Source organism: Leptopilina boulardi, unplaced genomic scaffold (genome assembly GCF_019393585.1).
Source record: "Leptopilina boulardi isolate dan_hultmark-lab unplaced genomic scaffold, ZJU_Lbou_2.1 LbouV2_150, whole genome shotgun sequence".
NCBI lineage: Eukaryota > Metazoa > Arthropoda > Insecta > Hymenoptera > Figitidae > Leptopilina > Leptopilina boulardi.
Genome location: NW_026137697.1, coordinates 273924 through 287304, shown reverse-complemented (window position 1 = coordinate 287304; position 13381 = coordinate 273924). Strand labels below are relative to the sequence as shown.

General features: G+C 27.7%; 1 protein-coding gene across 4 annotated transcripts in view; it reads right to left on the bottom strand.

Annotated features, from left to right (window-relative positions):
* LOC127276641 (G protein-coupled receptor kinase 5) overlaps positions 1-13381 on the bottom strand; it is a 29734-nt gene extending 16353 nt beyond the window's left edge. The window contains exons 1-3 of one of the 4 annotated variants that reach the window (XM_051297222.1): positions 13102-13375; positions 2763-2897; positions 750-1619 (exon numbers count right to left, since the gene is read on the bottom strand). In XM_051297222.1, coding sequence (XP_051153179.1) covers positions 750-801 — 52 coding nt within the window. In that variant the 5' untranslated portion in view covers positions 802-1619; positions 2763-2897; positions 13102-13375. Of the gene's footprint in view, positions 1-749; positions 1620-2762; positions 2898-12614; positions 13005-13101 lie in introns of those variants that run through there. The other 3 variants (XM_051297224.1, XM_051297221.1, XM_051297223.1) reach the window with 3 other exon arrangements.

The following is a 13381-nucleotide window of genomic DNA, read 5'->3' as shown; positions in this document are numbered from 1 at the left end:
ATTCTGGGGATCGTTTGTTTCTAAAGGGTTTAGCATTGTGATCACTATAAAGGTAGTCTATGTAACGAGTCAATGTTTGTGGATAGAGTACTAGATTAGCACGTGGGGAGACAAATTATAATAAAAAACTCATATCACTGACAGAAAGTATTAATAATATTTATCACATAAGAAACGGCACATCACATAAAAAATTCTGGTCACTTTTTTACCGAAAACAAACAACCATAAAAGGTAAAATAATGCAACAACAGACGAGCGAAAAAAGTTCGAGTATAAGTATCTCGACGCCAAAAACTATTTTATTTTTGATTTTGAATTGATTTATGATTTTGAATTCAAAAATTTTTGGTAATTTTATTTGTTATTTTTTTAAATTATAAACAATTGTTAAATTTTATAAAAATTTCAATTGAAAAATAATTTGATATAATTAAATTCTGTGATGAATTTCATTAAAATTATTAAAAATAATTAATTTAGTGAAGAATTTTTGTTAAATAATTGAAATAAAGAAGATATGAAGAAGATCTGCATTTTATACTAAAAAAAAAATATATTTTTTTAAAAAATTTTTTTAAAAAATGTAAAAGAAAAAGTCGAAATAATCGCATTTTATTAAAATAAGTCGAAAAAAGACGTATTTTTGAAATAAAAAGTTGGAAATAGTCGAAAAAATCGTATAATCCGAGGCCTGGAATTTAAGTAATTAATTCCGTACGATTCTGTGTAAATGTCTTATATCGTACCTTCTCTGGCTTTCAGGTACACAGTATTTGCTACGATGTTCTCCAACTCCATCAATTCCAGCTTGATCGAGTTTGCGTGGCCGAACCAAGGAGAATTGTCCAAGACAGCTTTGTCGAAAATGCAGAGGAAGATGAGCTCGTGAAAAATTTGCAAGTAGTTCAATACTGGAAAATCTTTCTTTGGGCTTAAACACCCAGTCTGCAATCAGACTTGCTCCCATCTATTTTCAAAGTCCAGAAAGTTTTTTTCTTTTTTTTTTTTTTTTTTTTTGTTGATTATTCCCCTTGACGTTTTATTTCAAAATTTGTAATTTGTTTGTTTTAATCCAATTTTCCAAATTCAAAATTCTTTTTTAATGCAGATATTTCGTTTTTACTTCATTCTTTCAAAATTTACATTTATTCGGTTCACTTTTAATTGATAATTTACAATAATTATTATGAGAGATTGTCGATCCGCATTTCATAAGAAGAAGGCCAAATTGATGATGGAATGATGATGGGATTTATTTGCAAACACATGGTTTTTTTTTATTTTCAATTTTGAGGTGATTTTTCACTCTCTTCATGTAAAGAACGTCGTTGCAATTTGTTGTTTGTTAGCATTGGGACTTGAGAATCCTCACAAGGATATGAAACGCATTGGAGTTGCCTTCTTGAACCCAGAGATAAAACGAATGTCGTCGTCCTCGTGGCAATGACGTCAAGAGAACGTTTCCTACCAACGCAGTTGTAATCTGTCTTTTTTTATTTTTTTATTTTCCACTGCCTCTCTCTTTCTCGTTTGACTTAAATCCCTCTGCTTCACCTGTTATTGAAGATTTCCACTTTTGTTTGCCGTTGCTCTTCCAAATGTAGACACGTTCTTTTCTAAAAAAGAAAAAAAATTTATATATTACTAATCTTGAAATGAGAAAAAAAACAATTGGAAAATAAAAATCGAAATTTAAAAAAATTCTTATAATTTTATAGTAAGAAAAAAAAATTAGCTACTTCCGGAAGTTAATCTTTTTTTTTTCTTTTTTTTTCGCGAAAGACCTAAGCAATTCCATCTGTGACGCTCGCGAGTTGCCGAGTTGCATAAATATCTCGACGCGCACAAACATTGTCAAAGGCGGAATTAATGAGGAATATTTCTCTCACAGTTAAAAAAAAAAAAAAAAAAATACGCTCTTTGGAGCGCAAAGTCCTCGAGAGAATTCTCTAATTGCTAATATGGAATTGACGTGCGTTCAAAGACGTGGACTTGAGTTTTTCTTTATCATCATGTTCAAGAAAAAGAGTCAACAAGAAAACAAAAATCAATAATTAGATCCCTCTTTTCAAAATTGGAATTCACTAATAATCTTGGATATAATTTGTCAATTTTTTTTTTCTAGATTAAAAATACAATTATATGATAATAAAATATATTTTGTGTTTAGAAATTACGTATATATATGATAAAAGAATTAACCTCATTCACGTGGGTCAATGTCAATGTGATATTATTAATATTGATGAAAAATGCTTTGGATTTAATTGATCAATGATTGCAAATTAAAATATGTTTTTTGTGTTTATAAATTTATTTATTCAAAAAAAAATTTTTCTTTTGGAATTGTACAAAAAAAAAAATTGAAAAAAAACGAATTTAGAACTTTTGAATATTTTTCGAATTGTACGACAAAAAAAAAAAAACAATTGGAAAATGAAAAATTTAAAAAAAAAACGTCTAAAAATTAGAAAATATTTTTTACAAACACAAAAACGTGAGTGTCACTTCCAGAATATTTTTTATCTCTTGTCTGGAACAGAAGGTTTTGAAGGATGCAGACAAGAGGGGGAATTTTCTGCTTCATTTTCAAGTAACAGGTATTATAGTATGGACGAGAAAGAGTTGACATTAAATCTAGTGCCATATACATGTGTTCGTATATATATATATATATTAATATATAAAATATATGCAATTGGAAAAGCGAATGCATGGAGCAGGTGTATTGAGAAGATAAGGGCGACGATGTTGCTAACCACATCGTTCGAAGCAGCTCCCTCAATGATAATCTCCCTTTCCAGCATCAGGTCCCTCTCGGTGGGACATTTTTTTTTTTTTCTCCTCTACACATTCAATGTCCCACCTGGTGATTCGTATCAACTCGATAGATACTGTACAAAATAAATAATAATTATAAATAAAATTATATAATAATAATTGTAAATTAATATATATTATAAAAAAAAATTATAAATAAAATTATATAATAATAATTATAAATTAATATATATTATAAAAAATAATTATAAATATTTATAAACATTTTTTTTTATTCCAATTAATTTTTTTTTCTATTCTATATAGATAAAAAAATAATTTTTTTTTCCTGTAAAAAATAAAATACAATTTGTAATTAAAAAAAAAAAATCCTCTTTTTTTTCTACCACCTCAAAAATGCATCTTTTGATATATCTATAGTTTTCAGAACCCTTTGTGGGGTAACTTTTCTTATAAGGTGGCTTGTAAATGTAATTAAAATGATTGCAGCATTAGTCATATATGTGCAGAGTAGAGAGAACATCAACCTTCGGTTCAACTCTCGCGCATTCAAAAATTACCATATATGAGTTTCCTCGCACAAGTTTTTCTCCTCTTTTGTTTTGTTCTCGCGCGCGAATAAAGACATTGAATCGCGCGCAGGTTAAAAAAAAAAAAAAAAAAAAAAATAACAGGGGAATAATATTATGCAAATCTCGGAAAAATAAATTTAAAATAAAAAAATTACAAATTTTTGTTTTTCCTTTTTTTGTAATTTAAAAATTTTTTTTCACTAATTTTTTTGTTTCAAAATTTTAGTTTTTTAAATTTTTGTTAATTGAGAATTTTTATTTTAATTTGGATTTTTGAATAAAAAAAATTTTTCTCATTAAAGAATTTTTTTTATATATGCGGTACTAATTTTTTCACGCACATGTGCGCTATCAAAAACACGTGCTTTCAATAATATAGACACTTGGATGCTTTTTTAAGGGTGTGTTTTTTTTTTTTAATCCAACGTTTACTTTCTAAATTCCTGGAGTGAAATTTCACTCCTTGTAATGGAAAGGGAAGGAATTCTATATATAATTAGAGGTGATAATATGATACCAAATAACTATGGAATCTAACACCCGGTAAAATGATATTTCATTTTAATTGAATATTAATTATAAATAATATAACGTTACTGAATATTGATTTTCATGAAATTTAAAAAAAAATTTTAATTTATTTTAAATAAAAATTATTTTTTCCCAGTTAAATAATGAAAAAAAAAATTGATTCAAAAAAATATCATTTCGTATTTGATTAATTTTTTAATTAATTAATTATTAATTTCAAATTAATCAAAAATTTTCTTGGATCAAGAAAATATTTTAATACTGTTTTCTTGATTCAATAATATTTTTTTTTCAGTTTATAGGTAATTATTTAATTAGTTATTAATAATAAAATTTTCAAATCAAACAAAAAAAAAAAAATTTTTATCTTCAATTTTCTTTTTTGGAGGATTTATTTTTTTTACTATAAAAAATGTAAATTTTCAAATAGATCTATCACGCATAATGACTTCAATTTTGAATTTAATTTCAACTATAATTATAGACTTATCTAAAAATGCTTCGACATTTAAAACAGGTAATTGGCGTTTTTCACTTTTAAACAAAATTGTATTGTAATTATATATGGAAAAAATAAATATTACGCCTACAAAAAAAAAAAAAAAAATATATAACTTTTTTTTAAATTACTCTCTAAATCAGAATTAGTGAAAAAATATTTAGTCATATTTTTTACGAAAATTTTAGTTAAAAAAAATAATCATATTTTTTTTACTAATTTTTTTTGAATTAACAAATTTTTCATTAATTTAAATTTACAAAAAATTAATAATAATTATTCAATTAAAAATTTAAATATACATAATTTGAAAATAATTTCGTTTCGATTGCGAGTGAATAAATAATATAGGAGAGACTTGCAAATTTTTATAGATCCTGAACGAATATGAAATAAAAAGAGTGAAGTAAAGGTTGGATAACAACATCAGCATCATATATGTCCCTGAAACTTTCCTGCTTCCTCGAATTTTGACGTCAATGGATTAAAGCCTGACTACTTATACAAGTGGGAGAGCCATCACGGAAGAAATATTTCTATGAGGTAGAGACTCCAGGCGACCACGATATATACTACGTCAGCAATTCAATGACACGTGAAACATATTCTTTAAGAAAATACTTTGCCAACATAATACACACACTATGTCCTCAATTAATATTACAATTTTTTTTTTTTTTTTTTTTTTTTTTAAATAAATAAAATAAAATCAATACAATTTAAAATATTGAACATATATTTTTTTTTTAATTAAAAAAAAGTAAACTTAAAATTATTACTAAAAAAAAAATCAGGAAAATATTTTTACTCTTTGAAAACAAAATAATTATAATTAAATCATTTTTTTTTAAAATGATAATTAATTCATTCGATTGAATTGATAATAAATTAATATTCAGCAGCAAATCTTGTTTTAGAATTTAGTTTTCTAAGTTTTTTTTTAATAGGAAAAAAATTCTTTAATAAATTAAAAATTGTTTATATATAAAATTCAAAAAAAAAAAAAAAAAAAAAATTCTTTTTATACTAATTTTTACCCTTTTTTAGCTACCGAATTTTTCTTTTCACAAAATTCATTTTGCCAGAAATTCCAATTCATCGAATTTTAATTTATTTGGAATTTTTATTCGTACGAATTTTGATTTGTTCGAAATTACAAATGGCGGAACAAAAAAATCTACACAAAAATTTCGGCGCAATTTTTATAACTGACCATAATCACGATTTTCTTGCGATAATTTCTAATTGCGCCGAAATCGATTATTTGTTCGAACAAATTGAAATTCGGGCAAATTAAAGTTCGGTCAAATAAATATTCGGACAAATTAAAATTCGGTCTAATAAATATTCGGACAAATTAAAATTCTGTCAAATAAATATTCGGACAAAAAAAATTCGGTCAATTAAATATTCGGACAAATTAAAATTCGGTCAATTAAATATTCGGACAAATTAAAATTCAGTCAAATAAATATGCGGACAAATTAAAATTCGGTCAAATTAAAATTCGGACAAATTAAAATTCGGTCAAATTAAAATTCGGTGAATTTGGAATTTTTGTCACTTAAAAATTCGAATCACATAAAATGCGATTGAATGAGAATTTTCTGCTAAATTAAAATTCAATTAAATTTAAAATTCATGTAAATTAAATTGACTAAAATAAAAAAATTCTGAAAAAAAGCAAATTCGGTGGCTAGAAAATTTTAGTAAATATTCGTATAAAAAGAAAATTACTAATTCCTAATCGAATACTAATTTGAAAAATTAAAATTCATTTAAAAAAAAAAATTTCTAATTACTTTAAAATAAAAAATTCTAATTTAAAAATTTTTTTTGGGATAATCATTCAAACAAAAATTTAGTTTTGAAACTTATTTAAATGTGTTTTTTTATATTAATTGAAACTTAATAAATATATCACATTAATGTTGCGAGAAATACCGTTATTGAATAATCAAGTCTCTGACAACTGGTTTTTTTTTCTTCTTCTTCTTTTTCTTTTCCATTTGAACTTTAAACTTTAAAAAGAAGTGCGGTGGCGAGCACACGGTAAAGTTTTCGAGGTCAGTGAAAAGTGTATAACACTTCTACTTCTACCCTCGCCTCGGTCAATGTTACGTCTGCCATTCTCTTTCCTCAGACAGTACATTCCAAAACATTTTTCTCACGTTCAATATATAAACAATATTTATATTTTATTTTAATGATTAATTTTTTTTAAAAAAGGTTTCCAAATATTAACATTATTAAAATTTTACCTAAATTTTGAGGTTATGTTCGTTTCATTGTTAGGGGAATCCTAAATTTTCGGACATAACCTCAAACCTAATGGTCCCTTGACTTATGTTCTTGAATTTTGAGGTTATGTTCGTTTTAAAACTACACCCAGAGAAATGATATATATATATATATATATTTGTCTCACAGCCTAATTAATATTTATTTGATTGAAATAAATGTTTATTTGATTGAAATAAATGTTTATTTGATTCAAATAAATTTTTATTTGATTCAAATAAATTTTTATTTGATTGAAATAAATTTTTATTTGATTCAAATAAATTTTTATTTGATTTAAATAAAAAAATTTTATTTGCGCCAAATAAATAGGCTACAGTAGACTGTAAGACAAATATACATTTATTTAAATCAAATATATATTATATTTGGTTCAAATAAAACATTTCTCTGAGTGTAATGGGTCATTCCATGTCAAGAGGAACCATCCTAACTTAACCTAACCTTGTCAAAAACAGGTTGGGTACACTTGACAAGGAATGACCCATACTGAAAATAGCGGCGAAATTTTTTTATAATATATATCTTCCTATATTACAAAAAGATATCGCCGCCGCCTCCGCCGCCGCCGCTGTTTCAAGAATTCTTGACCTAGGAGGGGGAAGTCCCCCCTCCTAAATTTCGAGGTTATGTTCGTTTCAAGGCTCTGAATTTAGCCGCAAGTCCGCCTCCCTCCTCTCATTTCCCCTTCTCCGTCAAAAATGACCTAAATTTTGAGGTTATGTTCGTTTCAAGACTCTGAATATAGCCGCAAGTCCCCTCCCCCGCCAGAAATGACCTAATTTTGAGGTTATGATCGTTTCAAGGCTCTGAATATAGCCGCAAGTCCCCCTCCCTCCTCTCATTTCACCTCCTCCATAAAAAATGACCTAAATTTTGAGGTTATGTTCGTTTCAAGGGTCTGAATATAGCCGCAAGTCCTTCCCCCTTCCCTCATCTCTCTCTGTATTTCCCGCCAAAAATAGGGGGGTTGGCGCGCGAAGCGCGCAGGGGGGCGTAGCCCCTCTAGTATATATATATATATATATATATATATATAAAATTTTCAAGAAAGTCTGATTTTTGTCAGGGGTGTAATATCAAAGTGATCTCGTTCTGCGCGAATATTATCGTCTCGGATTGAGAAAAACAACCCCCAGGGTCTTGTGGACAATTTCATTCGGAATCCTTTTTATATATATATATATATATATATATATATATATATATATATATATATATATCAAATTCACCCCCTTGACCTTCTCAAGGTCAAAAATGTAATTTTCTCTCTTTTACTCAACCAATATAGGAAACAATAGCAATTTTGTTTTTTCTTTTTTCTGTGACAAAATAAAAAGTTGATCTTTTCAATATATATATATATATATATATATTTTTCCTTATTTGGAACTTGAATATCAAATTTTTACTCTAATAACGCTCGAAGAATGAAAATAAAATTGAGGATATAAAAAAAAACATTTCTAAAAACTAGAAGGCCATAGTGACGTAAAACAAGGAAACTTGAGGGGGGTCAATGTTCTTTGGTGATTTATCTTTGTTTTTAGACAAATGCGATTATAAAATCATTTTATTGAGGATAATTACCTCATTTTGCAAAAAAGAAAAAAAAAATGATCATTGAAAATTTATTTCAAGAATTTTTTTTTATTTTAATAAAAGTTCATTGAAAATTAAAAAATTTATTTAATTCAAATAATCGGTTGCCTATTATCAAGTAAATATTTACTTGTAATAAATAATTTTGACTCAAATAATAATTATTTGATAATAAATATTTATTTGATAATAAACTGATTATTTGAATCGCAAATAATTTCTTTTCAGTTTTAAAATTTATGCAAAAATTTAAAAAATTGATTTTTAATTTTATATAGAAAAATCTTTCAATGTGTTTTAATGTTTATTTTTAAATTTTACATAAAAAATATATAATCACACTTGAAAGTACACATAATACAATATATTTATCTATAGAAGGTTTTTATTATCAAATATTATATATACACGATTGTCATCGATTTCGGCTTGGAAAATTCTTTTGAGAGAGTTGTTGACATTTTACAATTGTTCTATTGTTTCAAAGTTGAAAGCAATTAATAATTAATCATGTTACGATGTTGAGCTATTGCATCGACATCTGAGTAAATAATTTTATTCGGAGTCTTTCTTTCTCTTTATCATTCTTTTTCTCTATTTGTTTATGTTAAAATTGTCACTCATTTGTTTCAATATTAATTATTGTTTAGATTTTTTTTTAAATACCATAATTTCCCCCCCCCCAACAAAAAATTATAATAATACTAATAATTAGGAAAAAAAAAAACTTCACTGGATCAACGATATATTTCATTAAAACAGCTAAAATTTTCGCTATTCTAGAGAAATATATCGTTATTACAGATAAATATTTTTATCCATGTGATAATAAATAATAATAACAATAATGAGAATAAAAATAATAACAATAAATAATATTATTTATATAATAAAATATGTATATTTTATTAATTGAAATTTTTAATTTATAAAATGAATATTATATAGATAAAAAAAAAGATACAAGCATTTATTGTGAATTCGTTGACTGAATGGGTTTTCCGTCTGGGCTTTAATTTCCCTTCTAGTGGCGTATCAGTCTGAATGGTGAAGGGGAAGGCAACGAGGGAGTGGCGCGTACTCAAGATTTATGAAAGGGGATGAGAGAGAGAACAGCTTCCATAAAATCAATTTTAAATGTAAAGATCACACAAATACATCATGTCGAATATTATATCTATATAAAAAAAGTAATGTGATTAAAAAAGTCTAATAAACTTTTCAAAAACAAAAGCTAACAAAACCTTGAAGAATGATAAATAAGATTTTTATTATGAAAAAAAATATATATATAACAAACTAAATATACAACTAGTATTCTAAATTAAAAAAAAAAAAAAGATTCGGATTGCATTAATATTTCAGAGCTTGGGACTAAGAGATTTAGGAACCTAAATGTTTAGGACTAAGAACTAAATAATTTAGAACTAAAGGCATTGGACTTAGAACTAAAGACTTAACGTTCAGGATTAATATAGTTTTTATTCAGAAACTAAGGGTTTTGGGAAACTTAGAACTTAGGACCTAAGAAACTTAGAACTTAGGATCTAAGAAACTTAGAACTTAGGATCTAAGAAACTTAGAACTTAAGAACTTAGGACCTAAGAACCTTAGAACTTAGGAACTAAGAACATAAGACCTAAGAAAATTAGAACTTCAGAACTTAGGAACTAAGAAACTTAGAACTTAAGACCTAAGAAACTTGGAACTAAGAACCTTAGAACTTAGGACCTAAGAAACTTAGAACTTAGGAACTAAGAAACTTAGAACTCAGGACCTAAGAAACTTAGAAGTTAAGAACTTAGGCGCTAAGAACTTAGGATTTAAGAAACTATGAACTTAAGAACTTAGGACCTAAGAACTTAAGATCTAAGAAACTTAGAACTTAGGATCTAAGAAACTAAGAACTTGAGAACTAAGGACATTATAACTTAGAACTTAAAAACTTAGGATCTAAGAAACATAGAACTAAGAACCTAAGAACCTTATAACTTAGGACCTAAGAAACTTAGAAGTTAAGAACTTAGGCGCTAAGAACTTAGGATTTAAGAAACTTAAAACTTAAGAACTTAGGACCTAAGAACTTAAGACCTGAGAAACTTAGAACTTAAGAACTTAGGATCTAAGAAACTAAGAACTTGAGAACTAAGGACCTTATAATTTAGGACCTAAGAAACTTAGAACTTAAAAACTTAGGACCTAAGAAACATAGAACTAAGAAGCTTAGAATTTAGGACCTAAGAAACTTAGAACTTAAGAACTTAGGCGCTAAGAACTTAGGATTTAAGAAACTTAGAAGTTAAGAACTTAGGACCTAAGAATCTTATAACTGAGGAACTAAGAACTTAAGACCTAAGAAAATTAGAACTTCAGAACTTAGGAACTAAGAAACTTAGAACTTAAGAATTTAGAAACTAAGAAATTTAGAACTTAAGAACTTAGAACCTATGAAACTTACACGGAAAAAAAGAAAAAGTAACTTTTACTACTTTAAAAGTAAAATTGGACCTGTCCAAAGTTTCTGCGCATCTCTGGCAACTTTTACTCCAAAAATAGTAAAATTTACTTCAGAAATAGTAAAAATTACTACGGAAACAGTAAAATTTACTACAGAAATAGTCAATTTTACTATTTTTCGAGTAAAAGTTGCCAGAGATGCGCAGAAACTTCGGACAGGTCCAATTTTACTTTTAAAGTAGTAAAAGTTACTTTATTCGTTTTTCTATTTTTCTCCGTGTAGAATTTAAGACCTAAGAAACTTAGAACTTAAAAACTTCACAGAAAATTATAAGGTATTAAAATAAGCTGCAATGCTTATTATTTTAATCCAATTTTGCTTATTTTAATACCAAAATCGATTAAAATAAGCAAAATTGGATTAAAATAATTAGCGTTGCAGTTTATTTGTATGCCTTTTAATTTTCTGTGTTAGGACATAAGAAACTTAGAACTAAGGACCTTAAAACTTAGGACCTAAGAACTTTGGACCCAAGAAACTTAGAACTTAGGACCTAAGAACTTTGGACCCAAGAACCTTAGAACTTAGGACCTAAGAACTTTGGACCCAAGAAACTTAGAACTTAGGACCTAAGAACTTAAGACCTAAGACACTTAGAACTTAAGAATTTAGGATCTAAGAAACCTAGAACTTAAGAACTTAGGAACTAAGAAACTTATAACTGAAGATCTAAGAAACTTAGAACTTAAAAACTTAGGACCTATGAAACTTAGAACTAAGGACCTAAGAACCTTAGAATTTAAGGCCTAAGAACTTAGGATCTAAGAATCTTAGAACTTAAGAACTGAAAATCTCAGAACTAAGAATTTTAGAACTTAAGAACTGGGAAATTTATAACTTAAGAAATAAGAAACTTAGAACTTAAAAACTAGGAAACTTTAAACTTAAGATTTAAGATCAATGTAACTTAGAACTTAAAATTTTGGAACTGGAGGACTAAGAAAATTAGAACTTAAGACCTGTAAAACTAATAGAACTAAAATACCAAGAATCTTAGATCTTATGGACTAAGAAATTCAGAACTTATAAGGAAAGAAATTAAAAACTAATAAATTTCAGACCTAATCTGTACTAAGTAGTCCCAATTTTCTAAGTACCATTCCAAGTCCCAATCCTTTAGTTTTAAATACCTTACTCTCTACAAGTCGCATAAACCTCGTTTCTTCATTTCTAAGTTCTCAAAATTCTCAGTCCCATAGTTCTATTTTCCTCCATGTTTGATGATATTTAGAACTTCAGTCTCATTACAAAAATGGGCGCAAAAATTTGTCATTTAAATAAAAAAAAAAAAAATTAAATAAATAAATAAACATTCAATTTCAAACGAAATTCAATGGTTACGCCACTGTCGCGAGTATATGTATTGAAGAATAAGAAAGTAATCGAAATGAGGAAGAGACATGTACCAAAAAAGCAAAAGGGGTTTATTTTCAAAAAAAAAAAAAAAAAATAATGATCAAAAAAATTATTTTTTTTGCTATTTTTCGAAATAAATAAAATTTACTGCTCTTGACACTGATCAAGATCTCACCTATGTCGCCTAGAGAGATAGAGAGAGAGAGAGAGAGATAGAGAAAATGTGTGCCTCTCATATATATATATAGATATCTATACAAACACAATTGGCGGAATACAGCGCCGAGAATTGCTTGACAGGAATTTCAAATACCGAGGATTTCAGACACTTGGGAGGAATTTCAGCTGGAGAGAAATACTCATCACTACATTTAATACACACACACACATATACAAACACACGCGTGTTTATTCTCTTCAAACACCGGTTTTTATCCTTTTTTGCACTCACAATTATTTGTAGTTTTTTTTTTTTTTTTTTTTATTTATCTTGTCAAAATAAAAATAATGGGCGTAACATAGGCCCGAATTTTGTATTCAACGAGATGATGATAATGATGGTCCCTGATGCACTGACTCGATGCACTTGTATTTCACGGGACACCCTGTATGTTGAAGTGTGTAAAGAGCGGGATGGAGCGAGGAGAGCTGAGTGGCTGTGGAAGGTCCAGAGGAGGCGGGGGGTAAAAGGAGAAGCAGAAAATACGAGAGAGAGAGAGAGAAATGAATAACAGAAGAGATAAGGGTACAATGAGAGAGAAAGAGATGGGAGAAGAGAGAGAGAGAGAGAGAGAGAGAGAGAGGATTCGAGTAACAACTAACGAGGAGTTACAATGGCCGACGACCGCGGCAGTCTGGCGACCTCTTCGATTTTCCGGTGAAATGCCGGTTAATCACAAACACAATGATGGTATAGTATAAAAAAAAAAAACATTTACCCAAAAAAAAATTTTAGAAATCCTCAAGTTGTTGATTCGGATGAATTTTATACTCGTACTAGTTTCAATGTGTTTGTGGCCTTTCTTTTTTTTTTTTTTTGGGGGGAAATTTTATGAGGACCACAAAATTGACAAGGTGCGGATTTTGTATGCACAGATTATGTTAAAATAAAAAAATAATCGGTGAGTTTTGTACCGGGCAAACAGACTCACTTTGCTTGGCCCGTGCCACTGAAGAGTACGAGCACCAGAGAGGTAGGGGATCAAAACGGAGTGGCAT